The sequence below is a fragment of the Musca autumnalis genome, unplaced genomic scaffold (assembly GCF_047663935.1).
Source record: "Musca autumnalis isolate F117 unplaced genomic scaffold, ASM4766393v1 scaffold_3, whole genome shotgun sequence".
Lineage (NCBI taxonomy): Eukaryota > Metazoa > Arthropoda > Insecta > Diptera > Muscidae > Musca > Musca autumnalis.
The window spans coordinates 70,667,370-70,683,261 of record NW_027411866.1 but is presented as its reverse complement, the minus strand read 5'-3'; the positions used below and the strand labels follow the sequence as shown (position 1 = coordinate 70,683,261).

The window sequence follows — 15,892 nt, the reverse complement described above, 5'->3', positions numbered from 1 at the left end:
GATGCAATTTTGTTTTTAATTTTGAATTGGGCGACACTGGTTTCAATGAGTTTTGGGCAAAGCCCACTGGCATTTACAGGGATTTGGCTATTATCGAAGATTTTTCCTTCAATCCTTACTTTTGACGTCAAACTTCTTCCTTCATGGCAATAATGCTTACGTCGACCCATTCACCAATAATTTTTATTTAATATTATTAGGTTAGTCAAATTACTGAACTACCTTTTATAAAAATGTACTTGGGTATTTTCATAAATATTAAAAAAATCTAGAATGTACTTCTTTTTTTCACCATATATATTTATTTACTGTACTCCAAAAGGTAATATTTTTAAATGTAAAATATTTTGTTTTATTAGTAAAAATTAAATTATGTACATAAGTCTATCTAAAAATGTACATACGTAAGTACGTAGAAACATTAAAATTAAAAAAAAAAAATATGTAGTGTCGTATGGAATTATTTCCGAATTTACGATTAGGAATTAAAAATAAATATTTCTTATAATTAATGGCACATTTCTTATCGCTAATAAAGGTAAGTACACTTGCTCCAGAAGTACAAATATTGTTTATTAGTATATTAATATAGCGACAGTAATAGTAATGCCATTTATAATGGCCTATATTTCGTAGCTACAAATACTCCAATAAATGATATAATAAGCACTAGAATATTTCTAGTTATAGGCAATACGTTGATGTATGTATATCACAGACTTATCCAATATTAATTTTCATTTTCATCATATAATAGTTAAAGTATGGTTTCATCGGCGTATATATGAAAGGCATGCGGAGGTTGTTTTTCGTGTCCAGTAATTAACATATGCGTCGAATGTTTCTGAACGGATTTATTGCGGCCAGTGGTCGTATTTGGAGGATGCTTCAATAACATTGTACCGCCTTGATGATGACTTATATTTGAAGGTTTGTTTCTTTGCTGTCGTACAGATTGATATGATACAGTACTGTATGTTTTGCCAGATGAACGATAACTGGTGTTATTGGTGGTGTGCACTGAATTGTGCAAAGGCGGTATGCATGCAGTTTTTACATGATTGATTTTAGTCATATGCCCCTTGTACATCGATGATACTTTGGGCACAAAAATCCATGCGGATGTAATTATTGCCAGCAACAATTCCATAAAAGCTCTAGCCATAAAGGGCCACATTGGCGTCTCGCCATTCAAATTAGATAAGCTCCTGCTGGCTGTAAGATACGGTGATTCGTTGAGCCACACATCGATATTGGCAAACTCGTAAATGACCGCTAGTAAAAGCAATGCACATGGAATACAATATATGAAAAGAAATGATCCGGACACACTATATACAGATTGTATCAAGGTTGTTGCGGCTGCGGAATTCGATTTTTTTGCTATGTCTTTGTTTCGTCGATGTACCAAAAACCCCGATGCCAAATTCATAGACCCAAAAATCCAGTAACAAAAAAGGGGTGTAGCTACCAGAATTTGTAAACCTTTATCCGATTGGTTACCAACAAAGCATGCTCCTACGGAATAACAATTAAGTTAATACAAAATGATGTCTTAAATTCATTACTTACCTAGAAGCTCGTCAGCATCTATAATTCTTGCGACAATAACAGCTGCGGTTTGGAAAGCTGGTAAGCCCCAAGCTAAGAATCTGGCTAAGTTGCTGGTAGTAATACTATCATCAACTCTATGTGCATTGACACGGTACCCTTTACTTCCGTTGTGATTAGCATAACCATTCCCAACAAAAGAAATGTGGTTTATTGTATCCGGACTGTTACGACGAACATCTCGGTGCCATCCTAAACACAAGATTGCCCACCTAAAATATATGTTTAAATAAAATGCATTTTAATAAGTTAAGGTAGATCTATTAATAGAATTGAATACTGCTATAAATTTAGTGAAACATATTATACGATGTCAATCAGATAAAGCAGTAACAACTTCCAATACAGAGCACCAATCCTTTCGGTGTTGCATCGGTTGCATTTCAGTGTATAGTTACCATAATAATTTCCAATCCAAACTTAGCCCGAGGAGTTCGGCTTTTTGGTGAAACCAAAGCCACAGCGGATGAAGCGTGGAGGTCCATTTCGGACAGTTTAAACAGCCATGGACCTCCAGCACGAACACCTGAAGTGTGGCAGAGAGTCTGATTCACTTTAAAGCAAAGTTGAAAAAGAAAATGGCTCAAAATAAAAGAAACTTCAACGCCACAGGTGGTGGTCCATCACAAGAAATGAATTCATCTCCTTTGGAGCAGACAGCAGCAAATCTTTTGCAAATGAATTTGGTGACAAATCCAGTAGGTTCAGTTTATGGTATTGTGGGATCATGGGATAAAGATGAAATAGAAATAATGCCAACTGTTGAAGCGGAGCAAGCCGTTGTTTCTCCTCCCCAATGGACAGTGTTCGTCCCACTCCGCGAAGTTGCAGAAAAGAGGACTGTTTATTGAATGGACTGTTTTGTCCTTCAATGAGGTTTTAAATGTCGTTTATCAAGGAGTGTCACCAAGATAAATTATAGTTTTAACACAAGCACATGAACTTGGTTAAGATCGGAGAGGAAATGATGTATGCACAAGAAGGCTTTTTCAAGTTCTCACATTCTTTATTGATAAATTGGTTCTTAAATACTAACTTATTGCTAAATTGCACATTTTGTTTGGTGTCTAGTGTGTTGTAGAAATTGCTTAATTTACAAAGTAATTATTATGAAAAGAAACGTTGTGGTTCATTGCCCCACAACAGTACTAAAACATTGATTTTTTACATTTTTAGGTAATGATAGAACATTTAGTTTGTTTGCTTTTTGCAATAACCTACTGTCTGAGTTATTATTGTTATACGATATGAAGAATTAATAATTTCATTAATGCATTATGTGCTTAATCATACTAGGCAATGTGAATGTCTGAACACACTCCCCGCCGTTGAGCCATGCTCAACTGAAATTTGATGTGCTGATACAACAGATGTTAATTGCTGCTGTTAAAAAAGAAATGCAGTAGTTTGGTTATTCTTTACCTAGACACCAAACAAAATGTTTGTATGAATTTTATTTTCTTATGGATATTATGATACAGAAACGCGATGATGACGCGACATTTTGACGGACTGCTGCAATGGGAGGTTGTTGACTTGGCTCCATTTTAATGAATTGTCTTCTTTTGTAGACTGCTGTTATAATAATTCCAATTGCAAGAATGAGGGCGGCGTAAGCTACTGTTGCATGATGTCTCTTGATGTTGTTAAGTTGCAGTGGCAAGTCAGTTAGAACTTGTTGATGAAGTTTATTTTGAATCTCAGATATATTCTTGAAGTGGTCAATGAAGTTTCTATGATATATTTTGCTATATTTTGGTTCGTCTGGATAACTGATTTTTGTAGCGTTGGCGGTGGCTGTATATGATGAGTGAAGGGATGATGAATATGTTTGATGTCCCTGAATGAACATTGACCTGTACTTTACGGTACAATCTGGACTTATTTTAATGAGTCCGGTGCCCTGCAATATTACTCGAGAGTGTTCCTGATTGCATACAGTGGTTATTTGAGTTTGATGTGACATTGTATACATCCACTGGTTGCCGTGTTTTAGTTGTGTCATCGACGTGTTGCCTATGAATGGGTCCACGGTACAACTGGGACGAGTGATATTATTAAGAAGTGAAATTTCGCATAGGCACTTGGCTGCGTCTGCATTGAATTTGGACTGCATATTTGGACATAAGACTTCATCTTCTGTTAGTGGTGTGCATGCTGCCCATTCTTGTTCTGTTAATGTATAATACTCATCTCTGTGGGCAGTTATAGCGATGAGGTCGCTGCATGGCCTAATGATCATCATGGTGCTATTGACAGGTGCAGGAATTGGATGTAGCTTAAACAGTTCCAACGATTCTGGGTCACATAGAGGAATTGTTATGTAGAAAATTATATGATTATCTGTGATTCCTCCCTTTACATTCATGATTTTGTAGAGCTGCAGGAGATTCTCTTGACGGACAGGTAGCTGCAATGCTGGTGGAAGATGATTTCGGACTTGTATGAGCTCTGATTGAAGTTGTAGCGGTGATAGTAACATTGGGCTGATTTTCCCATGATGTGAATCGGACAATGTTGTTATTATTGCTGTTTGTATTCGGTGTAGCCTTACTGATATCAATGTCAATTGAGAAGATAGTGACACCATATTTTGGAACAGATTAAATTGGTGATTCTCTTGTTCGTTTTCGTGTAGCCGTTTCTCAATGTTGTTCATTTGATAATCGAGGCTGTCGAAGTTTGCTTTTAGTTGTAGTTCATCTTGTTTGAAAATGTTGAGGGTTGAGTTAATAATTGAAGTTTGGTTTTTTAAGAGCTGTTTCATGTGGTTTTCATCTTCCTTGATCAAGGTAATAGTGTCCGACATTTGTTCCGCGTAATTTGAGTCCAAAACTCCAAAAAGTGAGTTAGCAATGTTTCCAACAATATTTACAGCACCACGTTTGCTTCTCTTGTTTTTTAGTAAAAGGTTTCCGTCCTTGAGGTCTGAGAAACTGAGTTCAAGGGTATGCAGAATGTTCAGACATGGTGCCCTTTGGGATATAAGGGTGCATAACTTCTGGAGTGCCAATGTGCCATTTGTAAATGTGTTCATCTCTCGCCAGTATGGTTGTAGTTCGTAGTACGTTATGAGTTTCCATTCAGATCTTGAGATACGTGTGGTGCCAATTCCTTCGAAGTGTATTCCAATGTTGGGTTCAAACTTGGTTACCTCTATTTTGTTTGCACAAATTAAAGGAAGTGCAAATAGAGCGACGATCATCGTTAGCATGATGCTGGAGCTTGAAGACGTTCGTTTCCTTTTGCTTGGACGTTCGTCTGGTGATGCTGAAGATGATTGCGTTTCCTGCTCTTTCTCATTGATCGGGTTTGGTGACAATTGCATGCTCGGCTGATCTTTGCATGTATTGTCTTCTTCGAGTCGCGGAAGTGGTGCTAAATATTGGATGGCTCTTTTAAAAACTCCGGATGCGGTTTTTACGTCAGCAACTCTCACTACATTGTCGTTTCCTTTGTATGTTTTGATAACACGACCTAAAGGCCACTTCATAACCGGAACATTGTCTTCTTTTATAATGACAATGGCTCCTGGTTGTAGATTCTTCGACTGCTCTTGCCATTTATTACGATATTGCAATTCATTTAGATAGTCTCGTGACCACCTGCTCCAAAATTCGTGCTAAAGTCGAGAAACCAGATTCCATCTAGTTGCCAGGCTTAAGGTTGGTTGCTTTGCTTGTGAGTCCACTTGTGCAGTGAGTGGTTCTCCAATCAAAAAGTGTCCTGGAGTGAGTGCACCTATATCATTGGGATCATTTGACATTGGAGAAATAGGCCTTGAGTTTAATATGGCTTCAATTTCAATGACCAAAGTCTCGAGTTCTTCATAAGTCAAGGATGCATTCGCCATGCTTCTGATTAGAAGATGTTTTGCTGACTTGACAGCGGCTTCCCAGAGGCCACCAAAGTGTGGCGCTCTTGGCGGAATGAAATTAAACTGAATGCCTCTGTTGTTGCAAGCATTTGTAATGGCTTCTTTGGCATTTGTTGAATGTATTATGGTTGATAGTTCAGGTAGCTTGTTTTTGGCTCCTATGAAGTTCGTTGCGTTGTCGCAATATAGGTTTTGGCAATGTCCACGTCGTCCGATGAATCTTTTAAGAGCACCTATGAACGCCTCGGTGGTGAGGTCACTCACTAGTTCCAGGTGTACTGCCTTTGTTGAAAAGCAACAAAATACTGCAATGTAGGCCTTGTGTGGCCGTTTTCCGCGGAGTTTGTAATGTACTGTTATTGGCCCGCAAAAATCTACCCCAGTATTAATGAAGGGCCTGGCTGGTGTGACACGTGTGGAAGGCAAGTTTCCCATAACTTGATTAAATAATGCTGGCTTAGCTCTGCTACATGTTGTACAGCGATGAACCGTAGCTCGAGCCATAATCTTTCCTTTTAGTGGCCAAAACCGTTGTCGTACGATTCCCAGCAATGTTTGCGCGCCACAATGTTTATTTTCCTTGTGTACCATTTCAAATATTAATTTTGAAATTGGAATAAGGAGTTGATGCTTGGAGTCGAATGACAAGGACGATGCTTCAAGACGACCCCCAACCCGAATTAAGCCGTCATTGTCCAAAAATGGTGACAGGTTACACAGTTTACTTGTTCCACGCCAAGTACCAAGAGGTACTTCTTCAGCTGTTGAATTTCTTCCTTAAAGTCCGACTCTTGTATGTGTCTGATTATATGCTTTAAAGCCGTGTCTAGCTCGATCGTTGTAAGTGATCCTTGGGCCTGTCGAAGGATATTTTTGCACCTGCTCTGAGTAATGAAGCGCAAAACGTATGCTATGATTCGTTGTAGACGGGTGAACGAGTTGTTGTGATTTATTTTGTACATAAAGTCGTTTGGTGTTACTGTGGTAACGAGTGCCTCTGGTACCTTCCTTTTGCTCTCAAGGTTGGTCGAAATTGCAAGATGTGGATTGAATTTTGCTGGCCACATTGTGTCTTTTCCGTGTAAAAATAAAGGACCACAGAACCAAAGAGCACAATCTTTAAGGGCTGTTGGTGAAATGCCACGAGATAGTACATCGGCTGGATTGCACTTTGAGCTGATATGACGCCATTGTTCTGCCTGAGTGACTTCTTGTATGATTGCAATTCTATTGGCCACAAATGTGTTGAATGCTGCAGATGATGAGTTTATCCAGGCCAGCACGATTTCTGAGTCAGTCCAAAACCAGGTTGGACACGTCAATTGAAGATCGATTTTGATTTTTGAAGCTAACTGGGCTCCAAGTGCTGCTGCGCAAAGCTCCAAACGTGGTATGGTTTGCCTTTTGAGTGGGGCAACGCGAGATTTCGCACAGAGGAGACGTGTCATGGTAGTTCCGTCTTTAAAGGTTGATCGCATGTAAGCCGCTGCGCCATACGCCTTTTCTGATGCATCTGTGAAGATGTGTAGTTGCCTTGATTCTGGCACTCTCCCTTTAAAGATGTGTCTATATATCTGAAGTGTTTTTAGAGCGTTTAAGTCCGATCGAAACGTGGTCCATTTAGAGTGTAAGGATTCTGGTAACGATTGATCCCAGTCTAATTTTAACTCCCACAATTCTTGTATGAATATTTTGGCCGTTACTGTAACTGGAGACAGTATTCCTAATGGATCAAAAAGTCTGGCAAGATCTGATGTAACTGTACGTTTAGTGATTCTTCTGACGGAATCAATGTTAACTTTTACACAAAATGTGTCATCTTTTGGAAGCCATGTTAGTCCTAATGTTTTAACGGTGTCAGCCTTTGAGCTCTCGAAATCTAAGTTTACTTCTTGATCTCCTTCTGAAATGTTTTTAAGCAGTTGAGGGTTATTAGCACACCACTTGCGTAAGTTGAAACCGCTGTCTTTCATAACTTGAATGAGTTGCTGCTGCATATTAATTGCCGTTATTAAACTGTCGGCTCCGCCCAGGCCATCGTCGACGTAAAAATTCTCTTGGAGAAATTGCGAGGCGAGCGGGTAACGGATTGCGTTGTCCTTGGCTAATCGTTGCAGGCATTTTGTTGCCAAATATGGGGCGGCTCTTGTGCCATATGTGACTGTGTTGAGTTGGTAGTAGGTTATAGGCTGAGAGACATCCTTTCTCCAAATTATTAGTTGAAACTGGCGGTCCTCAGGAGAGATTAGGACCTGCCTGTACATTTTCTCGACGTCAGTTGTGAAAACGTATTTGGGTAGCCTAAATCTCAGTAGTATGGAGAACAGATCGCTTTGAACAGTAGGTCCTGTGTACATCAGATCATTTAACGAATGCGATGACGAAGTTTTGGCCGATGCGTCGAATACTACACGAAGCTTTGTTGTTGTGCTCTCAGGTCGTTGCACGCAATGATGTGGGATGAAGTAGTGTGGTGAGCGAATAGCATCCGCCGATATTTTTGTCATGTGTCCTAGGTTCTCATATTCTTCCATGAATCTGACATATTGTTCCTTCAACTCAGGATCTTTCTGCAACCGGCGTTCGAGGGAGAAAAATCGATTGATTGCGATCCCATGCGAGTCTCCTAACGCGTCAGGGTTTTGATGAAAGGGTATTCGGACTACAAATCGATTTTTGTTGTCCTTGATGGTGTGCTGCTCAAAGTGATTTTCGCATTGTCTTTCTTCGATGGACATTGGTTTGTTGGTTGTCTTGATTTCCTCCAATTCCCATAACCGGGCGATAGAGGCGTCAAGCGATTCATCCGTGGTACAGATTCCACATGTAAAGTTCCTGGGCTTTTCTTCTTGAATTTTTCCTGATATTATCCACCCAAACACAGTGTTCTGCATTGTGGGGAGATCCTTGGCTAATTTTATTTGTCCAATCGACAACAGTTCGTGATAGTGTTCTGCACCTAATAATATATCAATTTTATCAGGACGGTTGAAGGCTGGATCAGCTAGCGTCAGATTCTTTGGAATCGACCAATCTTCAACGTTAATGAATTGTGATGGCTGTGGTGACAGGATACGAGGCAAGACAAATGCTTCAAGTCGAGTCGAATAATTGTTGATTCGAGACTTCAGAGCCACATTTACTCGATGGTTTGTTCTAGTGTTGGTTGCACCGATTCCGTTGATATTAATTGTTGACTTTTGCATTGAAATTCCAAGTCGCTTTACTAAACGTTCTGTGATGAAATTGACTTGTGAACCAGAATCAAGCAAAGCGCGGCACTCCACTTCTGCTTCATCCACCTTTATTTTGTCTACTGCTGTGCTGAGTAGAACGTACGAGCTGATTTGTTCTTTATTTGCAGCGGCCAGCGAGGTGGCTTCCTGATTATTGGGCGACTCAGTATTTACGGAGGCTACCCCTCCGGCAGGCTTTGTACCAGTTTCAGCTGATAAAGTCATATGACTGTCTTGTTTGTTTGTAGATCCTTGCTTGCGCTCTAGATGCAACAGTGTGTTGTGTTTCTTGTTGCATTTCATGCAGCATCGCGTAGTACATTGCTTCGATGAATGGACCGCCTTTAAACAGTTTACACATCGTTTTTGCTTTTGTGCGAAATTTAGTCGTTCTGGTGGTGTCATTTTGAGAAAGTTCTGGCAGTGATATAGTTTATGGGTGCCATTTTTACATAGAGTACATATGTTGTTTCCTTGGTTTGCCGATGCCACTGTAGCACAAGATTTAGATGAAGGTTTTTCCTTTTGACCCATTGCCTCCATTGACTGGAATCGAGTCTCCAGAAATTTTAGGAATTGACTAACTTGCTGCAATTCCCTTGGGTTGACAATTGATCTTTCGTATTGATTGTAAATACTTCGGTCTAGTTTCTTCGACAGTAGATGAAGTAGTATTGGACTCCAAGAGGACGTGTCGACTCCCACGTTCTTAAGCGCATGTAAGCACTCTTGTGTGACGTCATGTAGCTGCTTTATGGACGCGGCTGATGATCCGGTTGATGGCTGATCAATCAGTTGATGTATAAGGGATGCTACCAGCACTCGCTTGTTGTTGTATCGGTCTTGCAAAATTGTCCATGCTGCTTCATAATTTTCGGCTGTTGCTGAGATATGACTTATCAAATTTTCCGCTTCACCAGTGAGATTGGCCTTCAGATACCACATCTTTTGTACTGTGGGTATGCGTTGATTGTTTACTAACTGCGTGAAAAGGTCAAAGAAGGCCGGCCATTTTATATAATCTCCATTAAATTTTGGGATTGTTATTTTGGGCAGTGGCAACACATTTGCTTGCCCAAGTTCTATTCCTTTTTCTGCAGTTGGTGTTGTTGTTTTGAAGTTTTCTACTACCATATTCTCCAGAGTGGTGTAGGAGTCCATATCGTAGCCTTCTTCCAGTGGATTGCAACTGTTTTCCCATATTGAGAAATTCAGTTCTTGAATTTGTTCCCACAATTTTTCCTTCAGTTTCATGTTGGATGCTGTCGGATCCATGGTAAGTACCCTTTTCAGAGACGATATCATAACGTTTTGTCTTCTGATTGCCGAATTGGTTGAGGATACTGAAGCTATTGAGCCGCCGTTGTTTATGGTTGATTTCTTTGCATGAGGTTTATCAGCAGTTGTTTCTGACTCTTTTGAAGGCTCCAACATGGCTGACTCAAATAGCTCCCTGTACTTCATTGTAAGTTCAGACACCTGCTGGTAGTACTTCTCGGTGAAGTACTTGTGGTCCTTTGGATAATTTTCGAGACACTGTATTTTCGAGTCTGTGATTTCGAATTCGGCCCATGCGGCGTCTAATTTAGTGAGTCGATCCTTGTAGAAGCTAGTTGTTCTTTTCGAGATTGGCTCCTTTTTTGCATTGCGGATGATAGTTTCTATCCGATCACCCGTGGCTCGTTGAGCGTCTACCAATTGGTTGAACAAGGTCATGCCTGCCGAATCTTCACCGGTTGCCATTTTTTAATTAGTTAATGTCCGGAATTTGCCCGAAGATTGCCTTCTGCAACAGTAGCTATATGTAATCCTTTGGAAGCAATTTATTCGTATTGTCCAATCAAAATTTCGGTATTCTGTGCTTGATACGCTACTGTTCTAGAATGCCGACTGATGTCCTGGTGGACTTGCTAATGTTGATCCTGTGCCGTGTTACAGGATCTGATATATTTTGGGATGTATTTTGTCCTATTGGAGGGACTCGATGTCGCAATCAAATGTGGTTGCTTGTTTCGTCCTATCGGAAGGACTCGGCTCACCAAATGTGGTTGCGTGTTTCGTCCTATCGGAAGGACTAGGGGTCACCAAATGTGGTTGCGTGTTTCCTCCTATCGGAAGGACTAGGGGTCACCAAATGTGGTTGCGTGTTTCGTCCTATCGGAAGGACTAGGGGTCACCAAATGTTTTTGCGTGTTTCGTCCTATCGGAAGGACTAGGGGTCACCAAATGTGGTTGCTTGTTTCGTCCTATCGGAAGGACTAGGCTCACCAAATGTGGTTGCGTGTTTCGTCCTATCGGAAGGACTAGGGGTCACCAAATGATTATTGAATGGACTGTTTTGTCCTTCAATGAGGTTTTAAATGTCGTTTATCAAGGAGTGTCACCAAGATAAATTATAGTTTTAACACAAGCACATGAACTTGGTTAAGATCGGAGAGGAAATGATGTATGCACAAGAAGGCTTTTTCAAGTTCTCACATTCTTTATTGATAAATTGGTTCTTAAATACTAACTTATTGCTAAATTGCACATTTTGTTTGGTGTCTAGTGTGTTGTAGAAATTGCTTAATTTACAAAGTAATTATTATGAAAAGAAACGTTGTGGTTCATTGCCCCACAACAGTACTACAACATTGATTTTTTACATTTTTAGGTAATGATAGTAAATCTGCGTTTGCACTTTCAAGTAGAACATTTAGTTTGTTTGCTTTTTGCAATAACCTACTGTCTGAGTTATTATTATACAAAACAAATCTCCTCAAGGAGCAAACGGCAACACAAAATGAGCTTTTGAGGACTATATCTAATCTGTAAATTTTCTTCATCATCAAAAAATAATTCCACCGAACTTATCATTTTTTGGGACAGCAAATAAAACTTGACGATCCGAAGATTCAATGGCCAGGTTATATTCCAATCTTGAGTTGTTTTCCAAATTTGCTCGAAAACTCAGCCAAAATATTAAAATATTGTCCAGAATACACAAAAGAGTTATCCAAAGCGCAATTATTTTTAAATTTTTTTTTTTTTTTTTTTTTTTTGGCGAATAGAATAGAGGTCACAAGTTTGAGTTGACATTAATGGTACAACATTTCCAGCCTTATCATATAGATGGAGGATGTTCGTCATTTGTATTTAAACTGAACCTACTGTATTTGTCACCAAATGTATTTGCAAAAGATTTGCTGATTTTCACTCAGTCTATCAATTAATATTTCGAACTGCTGCTTTGTCGTTATTTTCACCAATTGATACACAAAATTAATTAATGATGCAAAGAATCAATAATTGTTAACAAAATGTTTATTTTTCCTTCTATTTTACTTCTTGTTTCTTCGAAAATGTTCACTGCAACTGAAAATTGGTGGTTGCTGAAAAACAGCCGCTTCGTCAACTGAGATTCGCAACTTCAGTTGAGAGTTGCCATACGTGAATCAATTTTGACAACTGGCAACGCCACTCAACGATAATTGTTATCGATGATCGACCCCTTTATCTCAGTCGCGCAGACAACTGACAACGCAACTCAAGTTTAGTGGCAATGCAAGATCGACCCATAACTTTGTGTATCAAAAACATGGCGAAAATAACAACAAAACAACAGCTTGAAATATTAATTGATAAATTGAGTGCAAATCCAATATGCACATGGGTTCCAACTATACAACCGACTACACCAGGGAATAAAAATGATTTTTGTTTTGTCTTTTTTCTTCCTCTATCAAGTGGATAACTTCCTTCAATTGAGCCAATAGTTGTAATCATTGCCATGGGACTTTTGAAAACTTCCCTCCGCAAAAAATCTCATCGCAGCGCACACTTTTCAAAGCGGGGGTATTGCTGTTGATCTGTAACTTACTTCGAAGTCATCCTTTAACGTTTCCACAATGGAAACTACGACATCCTTTGATCCAAGATCTTGTGATTTAACACCGCTAGACTACTTTCTGTGGGGCTATGTAAAGTCATTGGTCTATGCGGATAAGCCACAAACGCTTGACCATTTGGAAAACATTCGCCGTGTTATTGCCAAAATACGGCCACAAATGTTGAAAAGGGTAATCGAAAATTGGACGTTTAGATTGGACTACATCCGCTTCAGCCGTGGCGGTCATATGCCAGAAATCATATTTAAAATCGAATGCCACAAGATTATCTTTCGGATAAATAAAATTCATGTCAATCGAATAATCCATCGTTGTTTTATTGCAACTTAAGGGGTCGACTATGCATTGCAACTAAACTTGAGTAGCGTTGTAAATTGTCAGCACAACTGAGATGAAATGTTGTATTATTGATGTCAACCCAACTGGGTTGTCGATAAACGTGTTATCGATCAGTGTTTTTTCAAACTTGTGAACTCCATTATATCCAAAAGGCATAATTCGCAACAAAAAAAACTATTTTAAAATGATAAGTTCAGTGGATTATTTTCTGATGATGAAGAAAATGTACAGGACATGGCATCTATTAAAAGAAATTTGAGGGACAAGTCGAACCTATTGGAATTGCCATCTGCACTGTAAGTTGATGTTCATGTGGAAAGATCTGTATAATCAGTAAATTATTTTAGGTTTAAGGCGTATTTTCGATTGCCAAAGGATGCCGTAGTTTACATTGTGGAAACGTTAAAAGATGACTTCAAAGTCAACAAATTCATTTGCAAAAGATTTGCTGCTGTCTGCTCCAAAGGCGATAAATTCACTTCTTGTGTATTTTGATCCATTTTCTTTTTCAACTTTGCTTTAAAGTGAATCCAGACTCTCTGCCACTCTTCAGGTGGTCGTGTTGAAGGTCCATGGCTGTTTAAACTGTCCGAAATGGACCTCCACGCTTCATCAGCTGTGGCTTTGTTTTCACCAAAAACCCGAACTCCTCGGGCTAAGTTTATCAATTAATATTTCGAACTGTCGCTTTGTCGTTATTTTCACCATATTGATAAACAAAATTAATTAATGATGCAAAGAATCAATAATTGTTAACAAAATGTTTATTTTTCCTTCTATTTTACTTCTTGTTTCTTCGAAAATGTTCACTGCAACTGAAAATTGGTGGTTGCTGAAAAACAGCCGCTTCGTCAACTGAGATTCGCAACTGTTCAGTTGAGTGTTGCCATACGTGGATCAATTTTGACAACTGGCAACGCCACTCAACGATAATTGTACAAATACAACTCTGATTTACAAACACATACATAAATACATTTGTCTGCTGTCTTCCAGCTGTCCATAATTCTTTCACATACAGACGGGTTAACAAATTTTTGACATTTTTGTGAAAAAGAAGTGAGATGATAACTCAAATGTGCTGAAAACAAATGAATATGTACAAAAACAAAATATGTGAACGGAAACAAAGACATAGAACTGTAAAGATTGGACATAGTGCATAATGCAGTTCAATTTTATAATTAAACCATAGATGGTGTTTGTGTATAACAGACAACTAAGGGGGTTTCTCACGGTAAGTTTTTTACGTATTCATGCATAGCAACTGTCACTTTTTTCGCCCATAGGTAATTCCTTCTGCACGCAAAATTTTATTTTTCATTCGTTTTCTATTGTTTTCTTTATTTATATCGTACCAACAAAACAGCTGTTTACCTTTGGTTGTACAGACGAGAATAGAGCGCGTTCTATTCGAAAAATATACTAATGTATGCACATAACCATGGTTTAATAAGAAAGGTTAGCTAAAGCTTTCAGTCAATACAATTTTTTTCTTTCAACTGTTCCTAAAACGCCAAAACAATATACACAATCTGTGTATGTGTGTGCTGTTTGAATAATATGCCAAACAATTTTAAAAACAATCGAATTCAATGATTTTTGAAATTGATTTTAGAACATTTGTATGGAAGAAATTTGTCAGCTTTGCATTGAAACAAACATTTTACAATATCCACAACTCGATTATGTGGAAAAACATTGAAACTTCATTTATTTTTCGCGTTTTTTATAAAATGCTCAATAATGGCATTGTAAACAAACCCACATGTTCCTTTTGTGTTTACTAATTTTGACGTTTTAGGAATTCAGAAAAAACAAGGGTTCTAAAGATTGTTTTCATTTATACAATATTTTCATTTATACAATATACCTCTTTACTTATACCATGCACATAACATTTTGACGCATTGAAATTTGTGTATGGTTCTCACCATGTGTTCAAAATTCAGATTTGTAAAAAGTGACAGTTGGTATGCACAAATATGTAAAAAACATACCGTGTAGAAACCCCATAACAAAACACGACGGCAACAAAAACAAGTATAACATAAATTCATGTCACCATATTGGAGCATAACATTATGTTATATCTCCAGCGCCATCTGCCGATGTATAGTAGCAATGGAAATGTCCCATCTTGTTATATTTTATGTCTTTGACGGAAAACGAAAATAAATTGATGATTTTCATTCATAATTTTACAACTGTTTTTGCAGTTGTCTGGACGCCTACGTGACACAGGCAAGTTTTGGGTTTATGACAATCAATACATGAACTCAACTGTCCTGTGTGAACGCAGGGTTACTTGCTGATTTTCTTTTGTTGAAAAGGACTCCACTCACCTATCAGCCATGCTGTCGGGCCGATGAACCCTTTTTTATACCCTATACCACACTGTGGTAAGGAGTATTATGTCTTTGTGCATTTGTAAGATACAAAAGGAAACGAAATAGACCCATAATTCCTTTTGGGGATATACAGCTGTGTTCAAAATAACTGGAGTGCCCATACACAAAATAGAATGGTCCAAAAAACATGTTTAAACTTCTCCATTTTCGCCAATTCGGCATTTGTTTAACATTGTTGACATCTCAACTGTTAATTCATTAACAGAAATGTGGCAATATGTTTTAAATTATTTACTGTTTACACCTACATTATAAATCGTCTTAAAATTTTTTGTTCAAAAAATAGGAGTGTGAAAGAAAAAGGAGAATAAAAATATTTTTATTTGAGTTTAGGACCAGAATTGACAATATTTTAGTTGTTAGTACTGAAATTAATAGATCTGAAGGCTGTTTGAAAACAAAAAAGGCTTTTGGATGTGGCCACAATCAGGATATTGTCCTTGCAGCTCTTTTCCTATAATTTGAGCATTTATAGGGAAATCGATGGATTTTATAAACAAAACCTTTGTTGATTAGAATTGTTTAACACTC

The 15,892-nt window shown here is 38.4% G+C and overlaps 1 protein-coding gene across 2 annotated transcripts in view; it reads right to left on the bottom strand.

Annotated features, from left to right (window-relative positions):
- Positions 1-282: 282 nt before the first annotated feature.
- The window catches only part of fz4 (frizzled 4), a 51,817-nt gene continuing 36,207 nt past the window's right edge, over positions 283-15,892 (bottom strand). For both annotated transcript variants that reach the window (XM_073979542.1, XM_073979543.1), the window contains 2 exons: positions 1,573-1,823; positions 283-1,518 (listed from right to left, as the gene is read on the bottom strand). In XM_073979542.1, coding sequence (XP_073835643.1) covers positions 758-1,518; positions 1,573-1,823 — 1,012 coding nt within the window. In that variant the 3' untranslated portion in view covers positions 283-757. The remainder of the gene's footprint in view (positions 1,519-1,572; positions 1,824-15,892) is intronic.